Source organism: Poecilia latipinna, unplaced genomic scaffold, assembly GCF_001443285.1.
Source record: "Poecilia latipinna isolate Pla-1442-1.1 unplaced genomic scaffold, P_latipinna-1.0 Scaffold1908, whole genome shotgun sequence".
Taxonomy (NCBI): Eukaryota; Metazoa; Chordata; class Actinopteri; order Cyprinodontiformes; family Poeciliidae; genus Poecilia; species Poecilia latipinna.
Genome location: NW_015114524.1, coordinates 27692 through 54144, shown reverse-complemented (window position 1 = coordinate 54144; position 26453 = coordinate 27692). Strand labels below are relative to the sequence as shown.

The 26453-nt window shown below is 38.2% G+C and overlaps 3 protein-coding genes and 1 long non-coding RNA gene across 12 annotated transcripts in view; 1 reads left to right on the top strand and 3 right to left on the bottom strand.

Annotated features, from left to right (window-relative positions):
- Positions 1 to 22: 22 nt before the first annotated feature.
- znf384a (zinc finger protein 384 a) lies at positions 23 to 13301 on the bottom strand. 9 transcript variants are annotated; one of them, XM_015015392.1, is made up of 12 exons: positions 13150 to 13301; positions 12366 to 12423; positions 11522 to 11589; positions 10619 to 10937; positions 8189 to 8311; positions 7880 to 8034; positions 7723 to 7799; positions 7422 to 7646; positions 4807 to 4974; positions 3663 to 3741; positions 3361 to 3519; positions 23 to 2462 (listed from the first exon to the last, which is right to left on the bottom strand). In XM_015015392.1, exons 2-12 carry the CDS (start codon positions 12370 to 12372, stop codon positions 2061 to 2063), a joined length of 1782 nt encoding a protein of 593 aa, XP_014870878.1. In that variant the 5' UTR covers positions 12373 to 12423; positions 13150 to 13301; the 3' UTR covers positions 23 to 2060. The 9 variants fall into 9 exon arrangements, with proteins under 9 accessions (XP_014870878.1, XP_014870879.1, XP_014870877.1 ...); XM_015015393.1 differs by lacking the exon at positions 12366 to 12423; XM_015015391.1 differs by lacking the exon at positions 13150 to 13301 and having other exon boundaries at positions 12366 to 13116.
- On the bottom strand, positions 6682 to 7415 carry LOC106935098 (uncharacterized). Its single transcript, XR_001421832.1, has 2 exons — positions 6850 to 7415; positions 6682 to 6768 (listed from the first exon to the last, which is right to left on the bottom strand). It is a non-coding gene; the product is annotated as an uncharacterized LOC106935098 (long non-coding RNA).
- Positions 13302 to 16656: 3355 nt separating the features above from the next.
- flot1a (flotillin 1a) lies at positions 16657 to 21383 on the bottom strand. Its single transcript, XM_015015400.1, has 13 exons — positions 21201 to 21383; positions 20670 to 20733; positions 20331 to 20406; positions 19796 to 19886; positions 19092 to 19235; positions 18867 to 18986; positions 18683 to 18778; positions 18340 to 18492; positions 18073 to 18254; positions 17867 to 17912; positions 17373 to 17510; positions 16923 to 17087; positions 16657 to 16834 (listed from the first exon to the last, which is right to left on the bottom strand). The coding sequence occupies exons 2-13, from the start codon at positions 20710 to 20712 to the stop codon at positions 16814 to 16816; spliced, it is 1275 nt and encodes a 424-aa protein (XP_014870886.1). The 5' UTR covers positions 20713 to 20733; positions 21201 to 21383; the 3' UTR covers positions 16657 to 16813.
- Positions 21384 to 22202: 819 nt separating this feature from the next.
- Positions 22203 to 26453, top strand: part of LOC106935093 (NACHT, LRR and PYD domains-containing protein 3-like) — a gene marked incomplete at its 3' end in the record, with an annotated part of 17536 nt that continues 13285 nt past the window's right edge. Inside the window, exons 1-6 of the mRNA XM_015015388.1 lie at positions 22203 to 22263; positions 23896 to 24024; positions 24429 to 24530; positions 25721 to 25799; positions 25959 to 26187; positions 26329 to 26449. Coding sequence (XP_014870874.1) covers positions 23936 to 24024; positions 24429 to 24530; positions 25721 to 25799; positions 25959 to 26187; positions 26329 to 26449 — 620 coding nt within the window. The remainder of the gene's footprint in view (positions 22264 to 23895; positions 24025 to 24428; positions 24531 to 25720; positions 25800 to 25958; positions 26188 to 26328; positions 26450 to 26453) is intronic.

The following is a 26453-nucleotide window of genomic DNA, read 5'->3' as shown; positions in this document are numbered from 1 at the left end:
CAATCATGGCCTTCAGTCATAAAGTTTTTGAATTTTATTCTCCATAAGGGAAGAAGAAACAGTCTGTTCAGATGAGTAGGAGCTTTAACTGTGCATACAGTATGTAACATAGTACAGTTAACTGTTTACCAGGAGCATTGCCAGGTCATTTTTTTCATAAAAAGACACAGAGACATACAAAGTTGAGTATACATGAAGACCATTGGCTTGTTGTACAGGCTGCTTGGACATTTTGATTGGATCGACAGTTTGCAGTGTCCCAGGTCACCATTTAATATCTGTCTAAACATATTAGCAGGTCAATTAGGAGTCTGAATGCAGTGGATTTATTTTACACAGCACTGCTAATTGATTTTTTAATTTTTTAAAATAAAAACAGGTTGTATTTTTTTTATGATTGGCAAAACAATTTTCACTTATTTTCTACATGACTGAAAATGACTATGCCTTCATTAGCCTAGAAAAGAAAAACATTAGTGATAATTAGTCAAAAGAGATTTAATAACTAAAGAGACTCAATTATTCAAAGTTAAATCATAAATGGTTGTATTTAAAGAAAATAACTCCTAATTATTTTCAGTACCGGACCTGGGACACAGTCTGTGGTTTGGGTGTGTTTTCATATATTCTGTACACGAGACATACTTCCCTTTTACAGATGAAAAAGTCTTTTCTATCTATTTTATGTACAGCATACTGCAATACCATAATGCCTCAGAGTGGATATACTGTGGATAACATTTGCACTACAGTTATAATGAAAGTAATAATAATATGTATGAAAAGTTCTTAAAAAAGAAAAGGTCGATAACAGTACCTGTCAGCCGTGTTTATCACACAATCATTATTTCCCATCAACCCCCTGATAAGAGCGGGGCGGGCTCTCGTCGCCCACAGGAGGAAGATTAACCGCTCCACTTAGAATAAGAAAACAACTAAACACTTTCTTTCCGTCACGTTCATGCACTCACTCTGCTTTCTCTCTGTATGTTCCTCTGTCGGTAGAAAAATACAAACATGATTTATATATATATATAAAAAAAAGACAAACAATGACAAACATAGGCGTGAAGAACGAGCTTCATCAAGTGCTTTCTGTAGGACTCCTCCTGTCCTCCGCTCGCTCTGCTGCAGATTCCTCAGGTTTAGTACATTCTTGTTGAACTCGGTTTGTTTTTGTTCAGGACTTCAGGCTCTGAAAACAAAATGGTTCCTTCATTCTTCAATCTTCTGATGTTTAATGGTGATTTGTAAAATTAATTTATTGACATTTAGAAGGAAAAATAACTTGCTCCCTTATTCCACTGAAATCTTATCCATATTCTGTGTTCAGATTAAATAAGTGCTCCCACTTCCATTTCATTAGGAATTTTTACCATTTATAAATGTTTATTTGTCTTTACTCTTCCTTTTTTGGCTTGTTGGGAGTATTTCAAGAAGAATTTAATCTGCAAATTTACCCCTAAACTTCCAGAAAGTAGTATTATTTTTCATTTCACAGATAATTTACAGTTTTCATCTAACAGTGTTATCTCAAAGGTTGGTTTAAGACCAGATATTTGTGTGTTTTGCAGCTCAACCAAAGCATTACAGGTGAAACTTAATGCAGATTTATTTTTACCCAAATTTATGATTTCAAAGCCAAAAGTGATTTTTCCAGGTATTAGATGTGCAAACCCATTTCCACCAGCTGGAACCTGCTTTCCCACTCGTCTCGGAGGAACCTGAACTCAACACTAGGCTATCTGTGAACCAACATGGAGCCTAAAGTTGTTCCGGCTTTAAAGCTTCAGAATCAGGTGAACCAAACTGAACTTCCATCTCCTGATTGTATCGCAATATCACTCCGATCCCTTTCTAATCGTCCTTCAGAGCTACTTGACGGTGAAAATAAAAACTGGAGTCGGATGGCTGATGAGGATGGTAACAGTTTCTCCTTTCTTAGCCATGTTTCTAGTTTTGCTTTTAGAAGACTGTAAAGATGAGAGACGGTGAATCAAATGGAGCTTTTTACACTGCAGATTATTAGTCCTGTCCCAACCGGAGCCGCAGGATGCCGCCTACGAGTTCATGTGCTCCACCTGGATGGCTGACGTGGAGACGGTTAGACAGAGGTCTTTATGGGTCACCGGCAGGTCGCCAACGCTGACGGGTTTATACTGGATCTCACTGGCCGACACTGTCTTGTACTGGTGCAGATCGAAGGGGCACGGAACGACGCCCTCCGGGGGTTGCTGGGTGGGCTGGTAACTGCCCGGGGGTCCGGGGTTCTGGTTCTGGTTGGCGTTGTTTGGGTTGTTCTGGCTTTGGAGCTGACTTCCTCTGCCTCTGCCTCGACCGCGGCCCCGGCCCCGCCCCCCTCCTCCTGGCGTCAGGCCCTGGGCCTGCTGGGCGGCTACCGTCGCTGCCACCGTTAACGGGTCGGGGTTGTGCTTCCTCATGTGTTTCATTAAATACGTCTCCTAGAAAAAGATAAAAAGGAAACATCATTTATTAGTTGTACAAAATGTGTTCATTAGTTTAGCTAAGTTTTGACCTGATATGGTTAGGTTTAGAACAGAATTATAGTATTTATTAATTACTACTACAAATTATTTTAGTTACTTATAAATAATAACTTTTCTATGCTAAAGATTTAGATGAAATATTGCTTAGATTTGAGTTTTCTGCACATCTTTCATCTCAAATTGTCTACTTTCCCTGAATTACATTCACAGACTTCTCTGTACTTGGTCATTTTTAAAGTGCTCTAATAGTCTTTTACACAAACACTGCAAAAAACCCTTTTCCTTCTCAAAACATGTTAAAAATATAGAAAACAAGTGTTTTTCATATTACAAGTGAAAAAATCTGCCAAAGGAGACATTAATTTTTTTTAATCAATATTCAATAATTAAAAAGAAAAGTTACCTGTATGTTAGTTTTGTCTTATTTCAAGTTATTTGCTCTAGAAACTTGATAAAACTACTTGGTAAGATTTTGTTTCTGCAGTGATTTTATGGCAAATTTATGTAATGTTTCAAATATGGAAACCCAAAGAACTACAAACTGGAAGACAGATGGAAGGAAGGCAGCAGGTGAAATAGGATGACAAATGATAGACGAACAAAAGATAGATGATTTAAGACCCATAGATCCAACTTTTACATAATGACACAGAATAATAAACTGGATCCAAGTATTCCTTTATAAGTGCAATTTGAAATATTGTGCAGCTCTAGAAAAGAAAAAAATCTTCCTGGCTCAAAGGTTACATTGACAATTCTCCATACAGAATTCCAGCAAATATCTGGAAATATAAAGTGAGAATAATCTAATTTTTAGGTCATTGTGTAACCTTCCTCTCATCTGAAAGCGTACCGATGTGTAAGATCTGTTGCAGAGGCCGCAGGAGAACAGCTTGGCGTGTTTGACGGTGTGCGTCGACAGGTGAACCTCCAGACTGGCAGCGTCTGTGTAACCACGGTTACAGTTGTGACACTTGAAGGGCTTGTCTTTGTTGTGTTGCCGACGGTGAGACTGGGGGAAAAACACACACACACACACACACACACACACACACACACACACACACACACACACACACACACACACACACACACACAAGAGGGGTAAGAAATGATTTTATGAATGTGACAGGATGTCAGAAAATGATTCCAGACCTGCAAGTTGGACAACTGAGTGAAAGCTTTTTCACAGCCAGGATGGTTACACTTGTATGGTCGGTCACCAGTGTGAATCCTGAGAGAAGAAAACATCAAATTAGTCCATTTAATATATTTATTTTGCACAAAAGTAAAGTTTAAGAGCAGGCTCCATGAAGTAGTCCTGCATACCTCTGATGACTAAATGAAAACATTCCTCATGCAATATATTATTTCTTCTTTCATCTACTTTCTCTTCCACAAAACAAATAGATCATTTCTAATCACATAAAGTTGAATTAAATCTTAAAATTTGCATGAAGCTAAATTCCTTCCAAATTTTCTGTAAATATATAATTCTCACAATGATTAAATAATCAACAACAAATCTTCACAAACCTGCTCCAAACATGCACAGGGTCCACACACTCTACCTACAGCAAAATTCAAGCATTTTCAGTGCAAGTTTTCTTAATTTTCACCAAATTTTTAGATAAAAACAATACAAGTGAACTAAAAGAGACTGTTTCAGTTCACTACGAAATCATTAATTACGTTTATTAGTAATGTCTTGTGACGTGGTAGACTAAAATATAACTACATTTTGTTTTGAAACTCCCAATTTCAATAACTTTGTTTAAAGTATAAAATATAAGCCAATCTTTATTTCAATCACACTGATCAATAAGTCATTGAAACATTAGGAATAATAAATATTCATTACATTGTAACAATCCAACCAAATCAACTTCCTGCTCAAATTAAATGATTAAAATAATATACAAACTAAGTTACCAAAAAAGCATCTAAAAATGTTTCCGTTAAGTTTTCTGGCATTTCAAAATTAGGAATAATTTTGGTAATTCTCCAAACAAGAGAAGTTTAGCCTGATTTAACTTTAGACAAACTTTAGGAAAAAAATGTGTCTCTTTATTAGGTGTATGAAAATATCTGGTTTTAACCGTTAACGTTTTTCAAAATTAGGCTTTAAATCAAACGTTAGATCGCACTTTAGTACCAAAACTGTCACTTTGAATAGCTAACACTTTTAAGGACTTTACACAGAAATCAAACACTTTCCAAACCTTGAAAACACCCAATAAAATTCAAGTATTTTCAAGGATTTTGTCTGGAGTAAGCCCCGCCCGGCCCCGCCCAGTACCGTGTGTGCTGCTGTAGGTGACTGAGCTGCCTGAATGTTTTCTGGCAGTAGGAGCAGGTGTAGGGCTTGGCCCCCGTGTGGATGCGGATGTGCTGGGACAGGTAGCTGGAGTTGGCAAACGACTTGGAGCAGTGGGGACACTTGTGGGGCTTGGCCTCAGTGTGGTTTCTAACACGGAAAGCCGGGATCGGAGGGGATGAAGGGGAAGGGATGGAGAGAGAGAAACACAGAGAGAGAGAGAGAAACAGCGAGAGACTTTTAAGCTACAGCATGACCAAACTTCCCGACGAACCGAAGATCAAATCATGCGTTAAAAGTTTAAAAGGATCTACGATCAATACTTCTGATCGCAGATCGCTACGTTTGACAGTGTGCTCTTTGTGCTGCGTCTGAGTTATGTAAACACAGAACAAACATACAGCAAGCACAGTCACGCTTTCCTTTCTCTCTCTCTCTCTCGCTCTCTCTCCATTTGGTGTGTCCTGCAGTGAGTGGGGTATGTCTGTGAACGTGAAGACGGGTGGCAGGCAGGTGGAGAACGTCATTCTGATTAAAACGGACGAACTACAGATGACATGGGAAACCCAGAGCAAAGCAGTGAGTGAAATTAAAACATGAATAAGAGAGGTGACGAGCTCAAACAGAAAATTAAACCATCCGTCGAATGATGGCAGCATGAATGAGTGAAATGTGATTTTGTTACTTGCAACCACATGCATGATTAGTAAAATATCAATTAGTTTTGATTAGTAATTAGTACCTTCTAGTTTAACTATATTAGTCATGCACTATATCTTGTACACGGTCACTATTTAGAGCACACAAAAATAAAATCTTTTATATTCTTTTTATGTGACAATGAAGTGAACCTACTAAACATGGAGAATAAAAATATTTTGGGGTAAAGAAATGAACGATTTCACTTTCTGAGCCATAAACATGCCTTAGTCTGCTTGTTGTTTTAGTTTTTATGTTTATGAATATTAAGAACAATTGGATGTTTCTGATCTTGCTGTGTTGAGGGCAGCAACCCCTGCAGAAGTTATTACATGAAGTTTTATTCAGATTAAGCAACAATCAGTACCAAAAATCCAGTTGTCCTGTTCATCTCTGATTTAGGAAACTGACTTTCCAGTTTCCCATTATCCTATAAATTCCCAACAAGGTCAAATATTTACTTTACCAGATGTTTTTGTCATATGGACATTAATTTAAAGTCTCTTAATTGAAAGTGAATCACAGTGGAGAATTGGTGATGTCTGAGTAAGTTATGTAATCAAAGAGATTTTAAGACCCAACCAGGTTTAAGATTAAAGTCTTAAATATTCTTGGTATTTTTCAGAGGACAGGATTGAGGTCAGTGGGTTCAGTGTCAGCTTTGATATTTGTTGTTTTGTTTATCCTCTCTAATGCAGCTGTGCTAAAGAAAATAAAAATATTCTAAAATGATAGAATCAGGTTTGAGCCATGGACATAACCAAAAACCAACTTCAACTGTCTTTACTCTGAGGATCCAAGGCTGCAAACCTTATGATGAATATATTATCAAAGCTTTATCAAAGTGCAGAGTTAGATTGCTAACATGTTTGAGGCATTATAAACCAAACTTTGCAGTCCTGAGTGATATTCAGAAGATGCAAAGATGTCAAAAATGCTTCAGGTACCAGAGTTTAGAAAGACGGCAGGAAGAAAAAATGTGAGTTTATCGCAACAGATACTGTCACTGTAATATTTCCCAAAATGTATTGCTATTAAATGAGTTTCTAACATTGTGCAGTTTCTTTTACTGCTACAATTTAATTAAATGCTTAGTAAGACGCCCAGAGATTTGACTATTATTTGCTCCAATACATTAACTCCACTAAATTTTCTTATAACAATATGAACTAGAGACGACTGTCAAAGGTAGGAGATGTTTCTGCTGACCATTGTGGTCTTTTTTTGGTCTCTACATGACCTGAACTGAACAGAAGAAAAAAAAATCACTGACCAGCAACAATGTCATTTATCTGCTGGGAATGTTCTTGAATTTTGCATGAGAACCATTTCAGCTGATCCGATACATCAGAGCATGTAAGATAGTCACTGAGTTAATGTTAATTCCACTAAATGCAGAGGAAAAGAAGCATTGCTGTTTACTCTGGATGATCATGCAAGAAATGTGACAAAATGCATGGATGAAATGAGAATTCAAACACACTTCCTCCAGTCCAGCATCACAAAATGTCTATTTTTTTTTTTTATCTTTGATGCATTTACAGGATGCCGTTTGTGAGGAAGATGAAAGGAACAGACTGAGATATCTTGTTGGGAAACACAGACCTGATCGGGGACAGACCAAGGCATGCAAAGCAGGAACATACGACTGCTGCATGACAGCACAGTTTTCACCTCCATAACATGAACAATCCAGTCATAATTAGATCTATTATGACCTTTAAACATGATTTGACTGTGCATAAAGAGCTCAACACTGTCAACACTCATCCAAACGACCCCCAGCTGACTGACTACCCCCATTACTCTGAACAGAGGTTCATGCTTAAACTGAAAAATCAGAGATAACGAGCACAAACAATCAGAAGCTGCAGAGCCAGCCCGGCTCTGCCCAGTACCGTGTGTGCTGCTGGAGGTGACTGAGCTGCCTGAATGTTTTCTGGCAGTAGGTGCAGGAGTAGGGCTTGGCCCCGCTGTGGATGCGGATGTGCTGGGACAGGTAGCTGGAGTTGGCAAACGACTTGGAGCAGTGGGGACACTTGTGGGGCTTGGCCTCAGTGTGGGACTTAGCGTGAATCTGCATGTCAGACTTGCTGAAGAACGTCACTGCACACATCCGACATCTGTGGAAAAAAGGTTAAAAAATGTAAAAATGAGCTGCAAACTGATTAGGCTTCTCCAATCTAAGCACCTCAGTACCTGTAGGACTTTGGTCCGTCTTTACTGGTATGATCATCCTCATCATTTGACAGGTCATATGGGTCAGCAGAGTGATGCTGTGACGCATAAAGAGTAAAATATGAGGGTTAAAGGGATATTATGATGCATTATTTACATGACAAAGTAAGCAGCTCACCTGTCCACCAGCAGCAAGATGGGCTAAGATTAAAGCATCACTTCCTGGAGGGAGAATCCCACCAACTCTGCCCATCATCTGTTTGCTCTTCCTGCCTCGCTTCGATGGTGTCGGCATGACAACGGCTGGAGGAACAGCACCATCCTCTTTCTTATCTGGAAGAAAAGAAAATGGAGGTTTCATTCACTCTACATTTGCATGTAAATCATCTAAATGTTTAATTACAAAATGAAATAACAAATATGAGATAAACTATAACAACAACAGAAAGGAAATCAATGCTAACAGCTGAGCCCTGCTGGGTTTTACCTGTGTTTGAGGGGTGCACTGCAGACACTATCATGGTGGTGGCAGTGGGGGGTCCAGTTACAAACGACTGTGTGGAGGCAGTCGGAACCAGTGTGCCTTGTGGGGTGGTGATCACTAACCCCGCTGAGAGGAGAAACAAACTGTGAAACCGGCAGGCCAACATGTTTCACCACAGCTGAACATTTCTCACATGTGGAGAAGAGACAGAAAATGTCTTTTTCTACACTGCAGGTGTCCAGAGCTGAGACAGGCGGTTCGCTCTAAGGAAACAATGCATCATTCTGTTGATTGTTGAAGTGACGAGATGATTAAAAATAAAAAAATTACAACTTTTCTTCACACAAATCAGTTCCAGATCTCAGATTAAGCTGTGAAGGAATTCTAGACAGTGATGATCCTTCAGATTGGGTAAATATTATATTTACATCAATGCATGGCATTTAGTGCAGCAAAAAAGGATGGTTCTTGTAAATCAAACTCTAAACTACTGGAGAGATGCATTCATAGATTACCCTTCTTTGAATGTTTCCAAACATTGGAACTGTGAGTTTAGAATTTATAGAAATGATCCGCCATTTTCTTTTTGTTAATTTCAGTTTTTATATGTAACTTAATTTAATTCCGTCAAATTATAGAATTTTACTGGACGATAAATTGTCCAAGAAAAAAAATGCGGTAAATGATCATATTATTTTGACATAATTTTCAAGTAAAATATTTATTATGGAGGGAAGTGGAAGATACTTTAAATATCCAAAATAAAACATAAAAACAATAGAATGGAAATAAAAACCACACACAACTGAAACCATAAATTAAATATATTTTGAAGTCTCTATAAAAGTAAAACTGTCCTTCTAAAAATATGAATCATCAAAATGGAAATAACTGAGCTCATTTTAATTTATTTTGAGATTAAATGATTAATTTCTTACTGCGACTGATTTATTTATGCTATCACTGCTTTATACTTTGTCTTTGTTTATAAATTTGTTAGCGTTGCCTTCGTAACTGGAACATTCTTGACTGTAGTCCATATTTAAATTTTTCATTGCATTCCTATATTTTGCCACTGCAATGCAATAGCTATTTGGTTTATGTAAAGCACTTTGCATCACCAAACGATAAGCTATAAAAATAAAATGGCCTTGTCCATGAACATGAATGTGACTATAAGCTGCTCCTTCTCCTAAAACTCTGTTTTGGTTCATGATGTCATGTGTGTTTTGATCAGGCCTAAACAATATATTAGAAATATATAGTCACAGCAAGAACAATATGTGTAATATAACAGAAAGAACTGTTTGGAATGCAGCGGGTCCTCTAAATATGAATGCATTCTGAAGATGAACTTTTCCAAATAAGGAGGCAGCAGGACAGCATTCGCTCCATGAGCTGCTGGTGCATCAGTGAACTTTCTGCATTTATTTTTAAAGTGTAAGCTTGTAGGTAGTAAAGCTCCTGTTTCTTAGCAGTTTTATCTGATGCTATTAATCTTGGCATCTCTGGTTGTGGCCCCAGTGCAGCTCTGGGATAAAAACTCACCACTTTATTTCCCTCAAGTCAAACTGGAAGTGGTTTCACAAATAACCTTAAAAACTATAAAAACTTAAGTCAATAAAAGAAAAAAAACAAACAAAAACCTGCTCTTACTCATCTCCATCATGTCAAAAAGGTAACTGTTCCAGGTAAAAGACATGATGTCTTTATTATTCATTGTTTCATTATTTCACTGTACAAGGATCCTATCAATATTATACTCCAGAATTAATGATGATACACAGAATGACTGTCAATTTGAGTTTCCAAGAAACAAACTGCCTGTTGAAAATAATTACATTTCTATTCATAGGTTTAACTCAATTAGCTCAATACTATTTCACGTATCATGCCAAGTATATATTCAGTCTGTTAGACTGAATGTAGCCACGCCCAACACTGATAAAAGCCTCAAGACACTAAAGGTCACAAAAAGGGTTGGGATTTAATAATAATAATTATGGATGGGCATTTATCCTATCGTTTAACATTTACTGTGATAAATGTCTTATCATGATAAGAAATATGATTTATTGTTGTTGCAATAAATTCCAATTAATTATATTTAAAACCTCCCAAAATGATCTGTAATGTTGGAATTTTTAGTTTTACAGTTTTTTCACAGTTTTTAATGAAAATATCTATAAATATGAAAATATGTGTGCAGTTTAGTGATATAAATGCAGTCACACACATACAATTACCTAAAAAAATTATTTATAAATAATTAATATTGTCCCTTTTATTATGGCAATAGTACTACAAAATATTGTGATAAAACTTATATCGCCCAATCTTAATAATAATATAGCTCATTTTCTAATATCATTCTGCCTTTTAATATCACAAAAAAATATCATTATCATTAATTTCATTAATTATTTTTCTGACCTGCAGTCATGATCCCAGTGGAGGGAACAGGAACCACCGTGACGTTCTGGGAGGTGTGCGACTGGTGTAGATGTCCCCCTACTCCACTCAAGTTCCCGCTGTTTCCCCCTCCTCCGCCGGAAGTATTCCCACCTCCTTCCTGTTTGGGGACCACCCGCACCCCTGTCCCTGGATCCACCGAACCCGGGATGGCGAGCACAGCTGTGGGGTAGTGAGGGGACGAGGTGGAAGACGCAGAAGAGTGAGGGAAGGGAGGCGCGTTGGCCTTGTCTGGACCCAGCTGCTCCTTTGCCTTGTTGAGGAACATGGCGTTCTCAATCTAGACAGAGGTGTAAAGTGTAAAGGGTGGAGAAATAAAGGGTGGGATGTTGAAGGTAAAATGGTGCATGAGGGAGACAGAGAGGGAGAGTAGTGAAGGAAGAGAAAGAATTAAGAAGGATGTACAATGACAAAAAAATGGGGTAAAAGATATTTGAAAAAGGCAGAAAATGAAAAAAGTGTTAAGTATGAGGATGAGAAGAATGATTGAGAAGAAAAAAGAGAATGGATGAGGTTTTGAAATGTGACAGGACAAGAGGAGAGTGAAATGAATGAGTGAACAGTGGGATTAGTGAAGAGAACGAAGAGAATAAAATGATGGGAGGAAAGAGAATACGAAGGCATGGTGAGATGCAAAAAGTAAAAGAAAAACAGAAACAAAGAGAAAATAAAGAGATAAAAGAGGAGAGGGACAGGAGTGATCATGTGATCAAGCAAATGCATCACCAGACATTACAAAAAAAAAACTTCACTGTGCGCTTAAATTCATCAACAGAATCCTTAAAGCAGCTCTATAAACAAAGTGATAATCCCATTAAAGCCATGTTCATTTCAAGACATTTCCAACAATAAGGTTGTCTCTACCTGTCCTTGTACAGTGGGGACGGGAGACCAAAAGTATGATGAGTTGAAATGGGAATCGTCCATTATTTCTGTAATTAAAAAGCAACACACTTAGAAAACACCTGTCCTTCCCCTCTTCACTGATGTCTTTTCTTTCTGTGTTACATAAACAGAGACCATGCATGGCTGCTGTATTTTGTCATCTCAGCTTGTTTCCTTTCAATGCATCCTCTTCTCTAAAGCCTGACACACGCAACACTTAAGGCTTCCAGAAACTCTTGAATTTAAGGTGTGTCTTGAAGAAAGAAAATGGAAACACTCCATGTCTTTTTTTTAATCAAACTGTAATATTTTAAACTGAGGATGTGAAAGGAATCAGGCAGAGATGTTCATCCCAGGCAGGGATGGAAACAGAAAAGCAAGCATGAAGATTAGCCTGTTGTCGTGTTTACCAGCACAGCCCATGCACTTTAATCTCTTTCAAAAAATGTGTTGCTGTGACCAAAAATACAAGCTTGAACAAGTTGTGATTGAAATTAAATTTGCATGTTTGTAAAAGCGCACATTTTTTAAATTGGTAAAACAATGTTATCTTATCCACTAAATTTTTTTGCAACATGTCACATTGTTGCCCAGTGTCGCTATGCATTTGCATGTTATTTTGCACATAATTCCTGCAGGGAAGTTAGTTTTGGAATTGAGATGCCATGCATAGTCATTTGTTGCCTCCATTCGCACCTCACAAAAAGGCATGCAAGCAGTTACATGTTAGTAAAGCTCAACTTGTTGGTTATAAAAGAAATAACTTTGAAGTAGACTTGTGAAGCCCATGAAAAATAGACCCCACCAAAACAGACCCTGGCACCGTTCATGCAGCACAGCTCAGGGTATGTTTGCTTTTCATGTGACTCCTCCAATCTCTGCTGCAGCCAATGAATAATGAGGGAAAAAAATCCACAAAGTCAAATTAATTCGTCCCTCACATGCTCCATTTAACCCACACCTCCGCCTTAAAAACAGATGGGCCGTCGCATCGGTGCATTAAAGTCAACGTTTCAGTGCTCTGAGAGCCATTTTTAACGACAGGGACAAGCTGGCTCTAAAACTGTGGTGCAGCTAGCGGCGGGCTAACGTTAGCAGTGACTGAGGAAAGCTTGCAGAAATAAAATCGGTTGTAAGCTGTCATAAAATCGGAAGGCATGTTGGGAGGCTCGGGTGTGTTTTGCTGCAAGCTAAGCGGGCTGCCGTCCGCAGCTGAGGCTGTTGTCTGAGCGTCACACAAACATGGCTAACGCTAACTTGCCTCCATTAATTTTCTCCTTTTGTTCGTTGGCTTGTTCACTCAAGCTAAAACTGGAGGCCTGCGTGTGTTCAAGCGCTTAACCTGCGAACACAAACATCCTCAGTCCCTACGCCTCCATTCCTCACTCCCTGCTCATCTCGCTCAGAGAAAATAAAAAAAGAAAAAAAAAAGTGTCGAATAAAAAAAAAAAAAAAAAAAAAACAAAAAAAAAAAAAACGTCGACGCCGTAGCCTCTGTTGGAGACGCAGCTTCATGCAGACTTCCGGCGACGGGGACGACGGTGCTCTCAGACACACTGAAAATAACAATGCATTTACAACCGAATTACAACCCCAGAGTGAATTACCGGTGAACTGGACTCCCTTTCAACCCCCCCGAAGCTTCCTCGGGACGGGACAGTTGAGAAACTTTGTCCAAATCCACCCCTCAAAGCTCTCAGATATGCCTTTTTTTTCCTTCGTTTTTTTCTCTTTTTTTCCCTCCAGTTCTTTTCTCATTAGCAAAGCCGCACAATTTAACGGTGTCGGTTCCGGTCACCTCTTTCAAAATAAAAACCGCAACCATAATCTACATACAATTCATATATTCCATCTAAGTGGTCCTTATCCATATGTTCAGTGTTTAATTTTTTTTACCTTAAATCATTCGTGTTTATAAATAAATATTTTAAATAAGTGACCTAATTTAACAGTAGAATAAATTATTTTCACAACAAAACTGTCACTTCCGGTATTAAACTGATTCTAGCTTGTTATTTTGACAAAACTGATAAATGTTTAGACAGTGTTTCCGGTCTGTCTTTATTCCGTTTTTCTGCAGGACTTTGTGTAATATTGTAATATATAACCTGAGTAATATTGTAATATATAACCTAATATAGCGTTAAAGGGTTCAGTGTTGTAAAAATACTGAACCACTCATTTCTTTTTTGATGGATTATTATTTAATGCTATCTATCTATCTATCTATCTATCTATCTATCTATCTATCTATCTATCTATCTATCTATCTATCTATCTACCAAAACGGACACACTCCTTATTTAACTCACCAAAACTGATCTATTATGCATCAGATAATAAATCAGATCAGAACAAAAAATCTGATCAGATTTTTTGTTCTTTTAAGTTGATTGACCAACAGTGATTCTTGTATCAGAACATCTATTTGTGTTTTTATGGTGAAAGCTTTAACTAAATTATAAACCACAAAAATATTGATGATAAATAATATTTGAGTTTAACAGAGTTATGGAGTTGAGGTGAAAACAATGGAAAGTAGAACATTCAATTATAGAAAAGTTAATGAAAATAAAATCTTCAAAATAAAACAAAAGCTTTAAGAGACTGACTTGAGACTTGAGTGATTTCCTTTTGAAATTTATTGAGCATATTGGATACAGAACAGTACATTTTATTAAAACACAAAACGCCAACAATGCCCGACAGTGACAATATTCACCAACGTGTTAATATCAACACTGCCAGAGCTTCATATACAAGAGAACTTTAATAAACTCACTATAGATTTAATACATTTATAATCATAGAGCTTATCTTTGTTAAGGTTAGTAGAGTTATCTATAGTTAACCTGTGAAACAGATGATGCTACATGGACACTGTTTTATCAAATATATTCTGCATAAATTACATATAATCCACATGTAGTGTCTTTTCTAACACAGCAGATGAACATTTCCATGGTGACGGTCGCCTGCTGTGTCCCAGCTACAAACATACACTGTCTCTAAGAATACAATACAATACAATTCAAGTGTAATAGGTGGTGATGCATGCATAAAAACAGCAGTGGTTGTCTTCAGATACATAAATTATACCACTTAAAAGCCATTTCAGTACATATGGCTGCAGTGTAACCAGCAGTGCAGAGTTTATACACAACTAAAGAAGCAGCAGGGTCAGAGGGGAAAGAGAAGAGGCAGCAACACTTGGAATACGTTTTACCTACAGCTCTATAAATGATACATAAATGACACAAATACAAATAAATACTGTAAAATGGCTAGAAGCATCTTCGCAGGTTAAGCTCACCTGTGAAGCATTGAAATCATAAACCAATGAAGTGTTTCATGCAACCGGTCCAATACTTGAGGTAGAGGCTGGCAGAGAGACAGGTTTATGATTTAAGGCATGTTAGGATATTTTGTTGTGATTAAAGTGGTGATTCAACGTGAACATCAGTGTTTTCTAGATATAGAGAAGTTAAAACAATAAGATGTAATTCCCCCCATTAGGGTAAATAAAGTATTTTCGAATTTGAAGGTATTTTTAAAAATATGCATGCAACCGTCCTGAAAAAACTATTAAATATAGTGTAAATTACAGAATCATTAAAGGAACCAATCAAGACTACCAATCCTCATAAAGTTGTGTCACATCTGGACCAGATTTAGCAGATATTTCCTCCTGTTGTTCAGAGTCTGGGATTCAGATCTCTACTACTTTAAAATACAGTTAATTTTATAATCCCCAAGTAGTATTTTATCTTCTAAAATGTCATATTTTTCTCCAGAATTCAACTGTTTGAAAGATGCTATAGAAATTTACCAAAAAATCCCAATAGGAACCCACCCTGTTAGCCTTAGACTCTGTCAAACCTGAGACCTGCTGAAAGCTTGAGATTGTCAAGTAAAAAATTAACCTGTTTAATTGATGCACTTCAACCACAATCCAGAGTCTAAAAATCATGCTTCATGTAATTTGCAATGGTTTGTGTTTCATTTTCAGAAGTGCTCTGAGGACAGCATGTTTTCAGTGCAATTACTGGTTCGCTTTAAGCAAATCTCTCCTAAGTAATCATGCTTGAAAATTAAACAACTGAAGTGCAGAAAACACAAAAAACATAAGCATAACAAACTTTATCTTAGTTTATATATTACCTGTTATTTTTAAATAGTTTATGCTCTTTAAAAAACTAAAATGTGTAAAAATATCATTGTCAGACTGTCAGAAACAGGTTATGAAAAATATTAATGTAATGGTGTTAGCAGTTAACGTCATGCTAAGATGCACTTGAGGTTTGGCAGCAAGGCAGCGGACACTGGCAGTGTCAGAGATGTTGGAGGTAAACACAGAGGGAGGCATGGCATGAAAGCACAAACAGCAGGCAGAAGATGTACAAAAATCATTTTTTTAAAATTAGCTACACGTTGAGTATGTTTAATCTATCAGGGAAACATTTCTAAAATTAATAAGATGCATTAAATCTATCAGTATTACAGTAAGTAGTGTGAGACTGAAGACAATAAAGCCTGCATATTTGGATGGGGGGAAAAAAAAAAAAAAAATATATATATATATATATATATATATATATATATATATATATATATATATAGTAAGACACACAGTAACTATATATATAGTAAGACACACAGTAACAATATTTATGTGAAATTAAAGCAGTAAAACAATTATGCGCAAAAGTTTGAGTTACCTTTCATTTCTGTGGGTTTTATTTCCAGACAAACGGACTCTAACATTCATTTTCAGTCCAATAACTAAAAGTTTTTCATTTTTTTGGCTACTTAATTCTGAACAATAAATAATCCAGGGGTTATTAGCAAATAATTTGTTTTAGTCATTTTGAACATTGCACCATTTTGTTAAACAAATAAAGTTTTTTTTAGTGCATAAGTGAAAAAATTAAAATAAAAACAACAATTTGACAGCCTTAAACGTATGAAAACATTATTTAAAAACACAAAATAAAGCTAATTATGCTGCTAGAAACAGCTTGAAAGACCACAAAAAGGTCTGGCACCTTGGAAACAAGATATGAAGAAGTGAAAGGTACTTCAAAACTTTTGCTATAACTGTGATACCAGGAGTCTAAATATTTAACTCAGATAATGAACAACATCAATAACAAGCCAACGGAGGGAAACAGTGACACAGAGGGTCAAAGGTGAGGAAGCAGACGATACGATGGAGGGAATCAAGACAGACGGAGAACAGATATATCAAGAAGCTCATTGGTCTGATTCCCTTCAGCCTGTTCGAGAAGTCACCTGGAAGAAAACAACAGGTTAAAAGCCTGTTAGACCTCCTTGGATCCACAGAAACACAGAAGAAGAAGCTTCCAGGTGAGTGGGTTACCTGAGAGATGTTGACTCCGGTCAGCTTCTCCACGGCTTCAGGGAGGCGGGTCATGATCTCCAGAACCTCCCCTGACAGCTTGGCTGCACCCACCTCTCCTCCTCCACTGGACACCATGGTCACTTTGTTGGCTTCACACAGAGGCCTGCTGATCTCTTCTGCCATCTGGTGGAGAGGAGAAGTCACAACATTTTAAAATAAAACTTTTAAACAGTTTCTAAGCTTATCAAAGTTCCAACATGCAAAATAAAAATGGGAAGAAATTAGTGACCCTGAATAGCAGTTTAGAAGTAGTTTTTTTTTTTTATCTCTCTGAATATGCTTTTCTATAATAATTTTCTTATTTAAATGATAAAAAGAGCATCTTAAAAAAACACAAATTCACATGTGACCTGAACTGCAATTAAATTTAGGTAAAAATAACAGAATAAGTGTCAACACGTCTCTCACCAGAGGCAGTTTCTCCAGCAGCATGTCCACCATGGCTCCATCCTTGTACTCCCTGAAGGCTTCGGCCTTCTTCGCCATCTGCTCCGCCTCAGCGCGACCTTTGGCCTCCACCGCAAACGCCTCAGCCTCACCTTTAACCTGGACAGGTCAACATGAAAGGCTTACTGGTACAGAAGTTAACAGAAAACATGATTAACATATAGATTAGGAAGAAAAACCAGTCAAACAATTTATTTGTACAAAACATATTCATTGCTGTGTTTCAACTCATCTTCATCTATTTCTGAAAGCTGAAAGACACTTTGCAGATTTCAGAAATATATTTTATTGGACAAACCAAACAAAGGCTCTAAAACTGGGATTTGGTTTTCCAGGTGGAGCCTCAGGTTTTATAAGTTTACTTGGAAAGGAAAGAGGGAGGCAGTGGATATTTATCTGATGAGAATCTGCACCTTCACAGCTCGATTTCCCCGTTCCTGTCTAGACTGACTCACCCTGATAGACTCAGCTTCAGCCTCTGCCTCCATGATCATCTTCATTCTGCAGAGACAATGAAAGAAACAGTCAGAGAGGCTAATTCAGACTAGGGATGGACATTTACCATATTATTTATCATTTATTGTCATAAATTTTATATAATGATAATAATTTTAATTTATTGTGACAGTTAATAGAGTGTCAGAGTAAAACTCCATCGTACCGCTGCGCCTCAGCCAGTTTCTCCAGGCGGTACCGCTCGGCCTCGGCCGGTTTCTTCACCTTGGCCTCCAGCTCCTTCTCCCTGCGGGTGATCTCCTGCTCCTGCAGCATGATCTGCTGAGCGCGCTCCACCACCTGGACCTGCATCTTCTCCTCCTCAATGCGCTGCTTCGTCTTTGCAACCTGGGAACCAGAAAAACAACGTCAGTCCGTCCGTACGCAGTGAACCATACCACCGGTTTCAATGTGACACACATCAGCTGCGTACCTGCAGCTGAAAAGCCATCTCTGACTCCGCCTTCTTGGTGTTGACTTCCATGTCGTAGGCTGCCTTCTTCAGCTCGTAGTCGCGTTGGGCCTTCGCCATGTCGATCTCGTTCCTGTACTGAGCCGAGATTTTCTCCTGCATAGCGTGGGCTTCCTGAGGAGAGGAGCAGAAATGAGGAGTCAGAATTAGGGATGAAACGGATTAATCATGATGAATTGATTATTGAGACAACTGTCAGCTAGTTTAGTAATCAATTAATTGTTAACTGGAGTGTAAAGGCTTTTAAAAAAAGGCCATTTGCAGGCATGATGGACGGGGTTTCCAGATGTATGACACGTCTGACCCTGATCACTGCGTCTCTCTTGTTCAGAGCCTCTCCGATGCGAGCGTCCTTCTGGACCTGGGCGGTTCGAGCTTTTCCCAGCGAGTGCAGATAATCCTGAGGACCAACAGCAGCGGAGAAAACACTGATTACATCTGGACTTCCCCTGATTCATCCTTTTCTGTATGGAACTGTAGTTAGAAACCTGATCATCGTGGACATCCTTGAGAGTGTAGCTGACCACGCTGATCCCCATGTTGACCAGATCGGAGGAGGCCACCTTAAAAACCTGCTCTGAGAACTTCTTCCTGTCCTTGTAGATCTCCTAAAAACAGCAGATCATAGAAGCATCCTTTACAGAGTGACATCAGCATCAGAAAAGCTAAAATGAAAGCCAGAATCTCTTAAGACAGGGTGAGGGTTTCCATACCTCTACAGTCAGGTGGGCGATGATGGCCCGCTGGTGTCCCTCCAGCGTCTCCAGGGCGATGTGAGCGATTTCAGCCTCAGACTTCCCCATGAACATCTGGCAGGCTGCAGCCAGCATCTGCTTGTTCTGGCCCTGGATCTTCATCTGCAGGGAACAGAGGCATATTTATCACTGCAGGAGGAGAATCTCCTGACCAGGTGGTTAGCAGACCAGGACCACAGGGGACTGTTCTCTGACCACTCAGTTTCACTCTGTACACCTCAAACTTCAGATTAAGTGGAGTTGCTGGACCACTTTGTGTTATGGAGGCAACAATAATCTTATACGTGAACTAAATAAAGGAGATTATGATAGATTTCAAGAGAAACAGGATTTGGTCAAACACCACTTCCAATTTCAAATCTAACTTTTAAAAACTTTTTAGGCACAAGTGGCCTCAGAAAAAGTAGTTGGCTGTAACATTCAGATGGAAACAATAATCCACCATTATCACTGCTATAAATAAACAACATTAAATATATATGAAAATGCTTTGACAAAAGTCTCATATCACAAACCCTTCTACTAGATACAAATACATTAAACTCTTTAAAGCATTTAAATTACCTTTCCAGTGATTCACAAAAGCTACCTTTAAGTAAGATTTTTATTTTTGTTTAACCAGAGTAAAACAACATGGAGCTGTTTGAAGCTAACAGACTGACCTGAGCGATGCCGGTAACAGAGATGGGAACCCCATGGCGGGTGTAGACCTTATCGCTCTTCACATTCAGAGTCAGAGTGTTCAGAGAAATCCTGCAGAGCAGACAGAGGCGTAGAGGAGAAATGGTTCTAATGGAGCCCATTAATGGGGTTTATTTCCGGCTTGTTTCTGTCAGACGATGCTACAAACACTGAGCAGCAGGAAGTGAAAACCAGCTGCTACTCTGAAAATTTAAATTGATTCTTATGGTTCTACGGACTGAGATTAATGGACAGGAGCTGAATGTCAACTGGTAGACGCGAGTAGTGTCTGCTTACATCCTAATTTAAAAAGCACTGAAAATAACAGTTAAAATAGAGAATAATTTATGTATAATGGTATAAATAAAAATAAAACATGAACTAAATAAAGTACAACTTAAAATAAAGAATTTGTCTTTTTGATTTTGTTTAGCAAAAATAAATGTTTATTTTGTTTCTTTGTTTTTTTTTTACAAAAATTAAAGTTGCAGTAATAATGCTAAGTTGTTTCTTTACCTCTGTATCTGTTGAATGCACGGGAAGACAAACACTCGGCCTCCAGCGATCATCACCGGAGGAGAACGACAGAAACCTGAGAGGAAAAGACCAGACAGAGCAATCATTACAGATCAGACATGGACATATATGTAACTACAGGTCTATGTCATCCACACATTTTATTTCTTATGTATCAGGTTCTCTGATATTTGTACTTTAACAAAGAAGTGGCTTCACAAAGCTTTTTATTCAATTACAACAAATAAACAATAAAACATTTCCCTGACAAGACCCATAAACAATTGAATTTCTAGTACAAGTAGTGGCTATCCATGCAGAGACAGATGGGCTTGTTACCTGACACCACCATGGCTTCGTTGGGACCACAGGTGTAGAACATGTTTGTTGATCCTGTTTTTGACTAAAAAACAAATGTAATAAAGCTGATTGAATTAAAAATGATCAAAATGAACATGCCTTTCTTTAAATGTGTCAAAACTAAAGCTAATATTATAACGTCAGATGAAAATGTAAATTTGTTTTTGCTTATACATTTGTTCAATAAAGGCTTCAGAAATGATTTCCAGATCATGCTGTCTGAGAATCATCCTGCAGGGAGGAGCTGTGGTGGGAGGCAGAACAGACCAACAGGGGGCAAATCTAATTTACGCAAATGTTGCGCAGTAAAAGCAGAAAGAAACGCAAAAGGAATAAAAAATGCTCCTCACATTACAGCCCCAGACTAATACAGAGCAAAAATGTTACCATTTTGATCAATTTCTAAACGTAAGATGCAGGTAACACGCTGTTTATCCGCTAACTCCTTCTTTTTTCCTCCATTTGTATGTTTACAACTAATAAATGATTCAAGTATGAACAAAGACCTACCGCTTGGAGAAAAAACGCTGTTATTTAGGTGCAGAAGAGTTAAACCGGTCAGTAAATGTGACTTTGATCTGGTTGGAATCGATGTATTTTAATCGCAGTAAATATTTACTCCAGTTAAAGCCGATGATGATGGAGTGAGTCAGTGATGACTGCAGCTCAGCGTCTTTAGCACACCCAGCCATCCGGCTGCGCGCGTCCGCCATCTAGTGGCCTGGTGGGGAACTAACTACAACGTACAAGAATGAGTTTTCTCAAACAATTTTACATCACATAAATTTGATTTGTTTTACTAATATTCTATTTTTTTTAGCAGAAAATTTCTTAGTTATGTGGTAGTAATGGATAAAAATTACAATAATATTGTTTTCTAGTAAAATTGGCATATATCTGCAGATAATAATGTGTTATTTTTTCATAAAAATCTCAACATTCAGTCTGCGTTTCTTTTTAATATGTACAGCTGAATATTTTTCCCATGGATCTCAGAAAAAAAACTTCAGCTTTTAGGGTTATGGATAGGGTTAGGGTCAGTGTGCATCCAGCAGGATATCCATGGACATGATCTGAATGAATCTGCTCTCAGCTTTACTTGGAGCTGCTGGCATGCCTCACTTCCTGTTAAACTCCAGAATCAGCTGTAGGGTGAAGATGTCCCGTAAATAACTGGATCCTTCAGGACACAGATATGCACTGTCAGCATGGAGAATGCACTGGTCCCACTCAGAACCACATTTTAGCAGATCGGTTTCAGAACCTTTAGAAACTGGATTCTGTTCTGATATGGTGGCTGATGGACTTTATACCAGTGAGACTTTTTCCCAGTCCTTTCTTCTCTTTTCTTTGTTTTCTCCACTAATGACAGTCAAAGCCATGTCAGAGGACACCTCATTAGAAACTTGGAATCATGCAGCTTCCAGGAACACATGCTACTCGTGTTGTCCTGCCCACCTACCTGTCCCACCTCCATCACAGGGAAGGTTCCACCTCCTTCCAAGAAGCAGATCAATTGAGAGTCTGTTATTCAGATGTTCTTCTTCAACTCTTTGGACAGTTTGAACAAACTGTGAGTTTGCTTTGCTTCCTGCTTAAACTTTGTCTTCAGGAACTTTGTTTCTCTGATGTTTGGAGAACATGTTCATTTGTGGATCATTCTAAAATTTGCTTCTGTTCCTTTAAGAACAAAGGTTTGGTTGGTAAATGAAGAGAATCATTAAAAAATAACCAAAGAGATGGTGGAAGGTGAGGATGAAGAGCAGAGGAGGAACAGCAGAGAGGCACTGATGAAGATCACACTGAACTTCCTGAGGAGGATGAAGCAGGAGAATCTGGCTGACTGTCTGCAGAGCAGTAAGAGGATTTCTACAAAGATTTAACCTGATGGATAAATCAGACATTTACTGATGTCTGAAGAGATAGAATCACATTTATTTAAATAGTATTAAGTTTTTTTCTTTCTTTCCTGATTTAACTTTTTGTGTTAATTTAGATCACCTTGCTGTAGTTTGTCAAGATGAACTTAAATCTGGTCTGCAGAAAAAAGCGGATTAGATCTGCTGTTCTTGTGAGTCATACTCATTCTGCGCATGTGGCCGGTAATGGCTTTGTGTGACACGCACATGATGCGCGTTAAAGATGTGGTTGTGTTCTTGTGGGTTAGGTCCAGTAGTCTGATAGTATCCTACAGGCACACTTGACTGTGACAGCCACAATCAGAACGGCTCTTGCCCATTTACAGTTCCTCAGGCCGTAGCCTTCTTTAAGCACAGTAGATTGTATGTTGTTCTGTTTTTGTTCATTTATTTAATAAACTGTAGAGGATGAAGCTTCTGATCAGGAATGATCATTTCCTTTGTTCCTCAACCACATCAACCAGAAAGGAACCAAAACTGCAACATCACCAGTACAGGAGCAGAAGTGTCTCTTTGTTTCTATTGCAGTTTGATCTCATCACATTCAAATAGAAACCAGTCCAGTTCTACTGTGATTCTGTTGGGTCTCATTCTGTTGTTATTTCTCTTCAACTCTTTGGACCATTTGAACAACTTGTAAGTTTGCTTTTTTTTTCCCTATTTGAACTTTGTCTTCAGAAGCTTTCCTGTTTGTCTGTGCTCTGATGTTTAGAGAACCTTCACTTCAACACAAAGATTTATTTCCACTGTTTGAAGACCAATGGATTGGATTATTGGTGACCTGAAATCAAGCAACATGATGCTGAGCTAATGTTGCTTTTTCTCCTAGGAACAAACTGCTTCATGTCTTTTATTTGCTAGAATCAAATTCTGTTCTCCACCATTAATATGAGACTCAACAGCTTCCTGCTGCTTCCTGTGAACTGATCTTTGAAAAAACCCAAAACGCATTGCTCTTAAAATGTGTTTGATTTATCAGATTATTAAATTTCTCAGCTTTGATGGAATAGATAATTCATTTCTAGAGTTGATGATTGTGAAATACATATCTCCTGTTTACTCAGAGTGAATCAGTGACTGGAAATGTTGCTCCATAACTCCATCTAGTGGTCTGATAGTAGAAGCACAGGGGCTGATGGCAGGTTCGTCCAGCTTCATCCAGACTGAACAGAAGCAGCTCAGCATGGCATCAGTGTGTTCTTCCAAACACCAAGTTAATGTTACAGAAGCAGCTGAGGGACACCAGCTTGTTGGTTAGTGATGAATGATGTGTGTTTCCTCTGCAGGTGAAGGCAGGTGTGTGTGAGCTGATGTGAATTCAGCAGCATGGATCAGTGTGAGGACAGAGAGGAGGGAGACCTTCCCTCTAAAACCACTCTGTGTGGGGAAGATGAGAGCCAGAGCAAAGGTCAAAGGTGAGATCACTAGCTCTAGCTGTCCACAGCCCTTTTCACACAGCATTCACACACTATCAGACCAAAACAGATGAAGCTGCTGGTGCTTCTTCCAGACTGAACAGAAGCAGCTCAGCATAGTATCGCTGTGTTCTTCCAAACACCATATAAATGTTGCAGAAGCAGTTGAATGACACCAGCCTGTTGGTTAGACCTCTGTGTTCCAGCAGGACACATCTGGAAAAACTCGCCAACTTCCAACACATTTCCTGGATCTTGATGACCAACATGAGTTCACCATTATTCTTCCTATAAAGAAGGATTACTCTTCTGACTCTCAAAATTTTATTTTACTTTTAATCATACCAAAAATTAATTTTAAAGTAAAACTCAGCAGAATGGGTTTTAATAGTTTTTTCTGTCAGGTTTTATTATGAACCAGAACCCAGCTGTGTGTCCTTTAAGAGCAACTGTTCCAAGGATTCCCCTCTTCTATTTAAATCTTCTGGATCTCCACCATCACAGAGGTGAGTTGTATCTTATTACTGTATCTGTGTAAATCGAGCCAGTCTGAAATGTTCTTATTTCAGCGTGCTTAATGTGAGCTCAGCTCTTTTTCTCACATTTCTATTTTCATACGTTTCTGCTATCGGCCAAATGATTTGAAACATATTGGCTTGTCAGTTATCTGTCAATAATCCAATAATGTGCATCCCTAATAAGTATATAGTTACAATACTAATATGACCATTTTTATTCTTAGATGACCAATATGTTACAACACAATATACATAACCTAGAAGTTAAACTATAACATAAAATCTCAGCTTTGGCCGATCTTCATGTCTGTCATCATCAGCCACAGAATGAAAATCTTTTCTCTATGTTTTTTATCTTTGTGCTTAGCATTGGTACTGGATTTTATGTGGATGTTCAGATGAACTATAATTTTTCAAATCTTCTCTGTAAAAAGTTATAAAATTTAATGTAGACTCTGGGAGAGTGGAGCTCAGATGATAGTCACATGAGAATTTGTAAATCTACCAACTGTGGCAAACAAGGCAAGATTATTATTGATGTTCTTGTTAATAATTTCAGCAAAAAAATAATTGTCTTGAAAGTTTTAGTGTTGAATGATAGCATTGCAGTCTCTCTAGTGACCCTAGAGCAAAGTTTTGCACCATTTTTGCTCAGCATTTCGACATGACTTCACATTTCTTACTAGTTGATTCCATTAAAGTGGAAGCAATCTCCATGGAAACATCCTCAAAGTGTCTTCACTTTGACTCCAAGTGAAGACACAAACTTCACTTTAATGGAATCAAGAATGTCTGAAATTTTATAATGAACGTTATCTACCAACTCTACAGAGTTACAGGATAGAAATGAGGTGAAAGAGTTAACTTGATAAAGTTTCAGCTGTGTTGCCCTTGAAAACATATTTTGTAATAACATTTATTTGGTTAAAAGATGCTCCAGCATCAGTTCTGAGGAGAGTGTGGGCATTTTGAAGTCCCATTTCAAAACCTACTTTTAAAAATGTCTACTGGGTGATTCTGACGTAACTGGTCTTCAATTTTTAACTTCACCTTCTTCTTTTAAACTTTGTAATGAGTTCACTTGGTGTGTTGTTTTTCTGCTTTAAGAATTTTACTGTGAAACTCTTGGTGATTTGCTTTCTGAAAAATGCTGGATAATTTTCCTGGTTCCTCCCCAGTGTGGACCAGCAGAGCTCAGAAGTTCCCAGTGGTCCGTCTGCCCAGCAGCATCAAACACATCTGGACTTCATATTTATGGTCTGAACATGAACAACTGCTTTTCCATGAGTTCTGTTCACAGTCATCTCTCGGCTGCACTTTGTAGACCAGAGGACTGTCAGTCTGTTCAACATGAATCTGATGTTTGGCTCCATGATTTCAGTCTGATGTTTCCTTCATAATATTATTCTGTTCCAGCTGCTGGAGGACAACATTGTCACTTTTGTGAAGAATGAGCTGAAGAAGGTCCAGAAGGTTCTGAGTCCAGATTACCCAGAATGCTCAGAGAGTCAGAGAGAGGATGATGAGGTGTTGAGAGGTGATGATGAAGAGCAGAGGAGGAGCAACAGAGAGGCACTGATGAAGATCACACTGAACTTCCTGAGGAGGATGAAGCAGGAGGAGCTGGCTGACCGTCTGCAGAGCAGTAAGAGGATTTCTACAAAGATTTGACCTGATGGATAAATCAGACATTTACTGATGTCTGAAGAGATAGAATCACATTTATTCAAATAATCTACATAAGAGTATTTTGTTCCCTTCCTGATTTTTGTTTTTGTGTCATTAGCACTTCCTCCACCAGTTTATCAACAAAAACATAGATTTGATTTGAAGAAAAAGTTCCAGTGTGTGTTTGAGGGAATCGCTAAAGCAGGAAGTCCAACCCTTCTGAACCAGGTCTACACAGAGCTC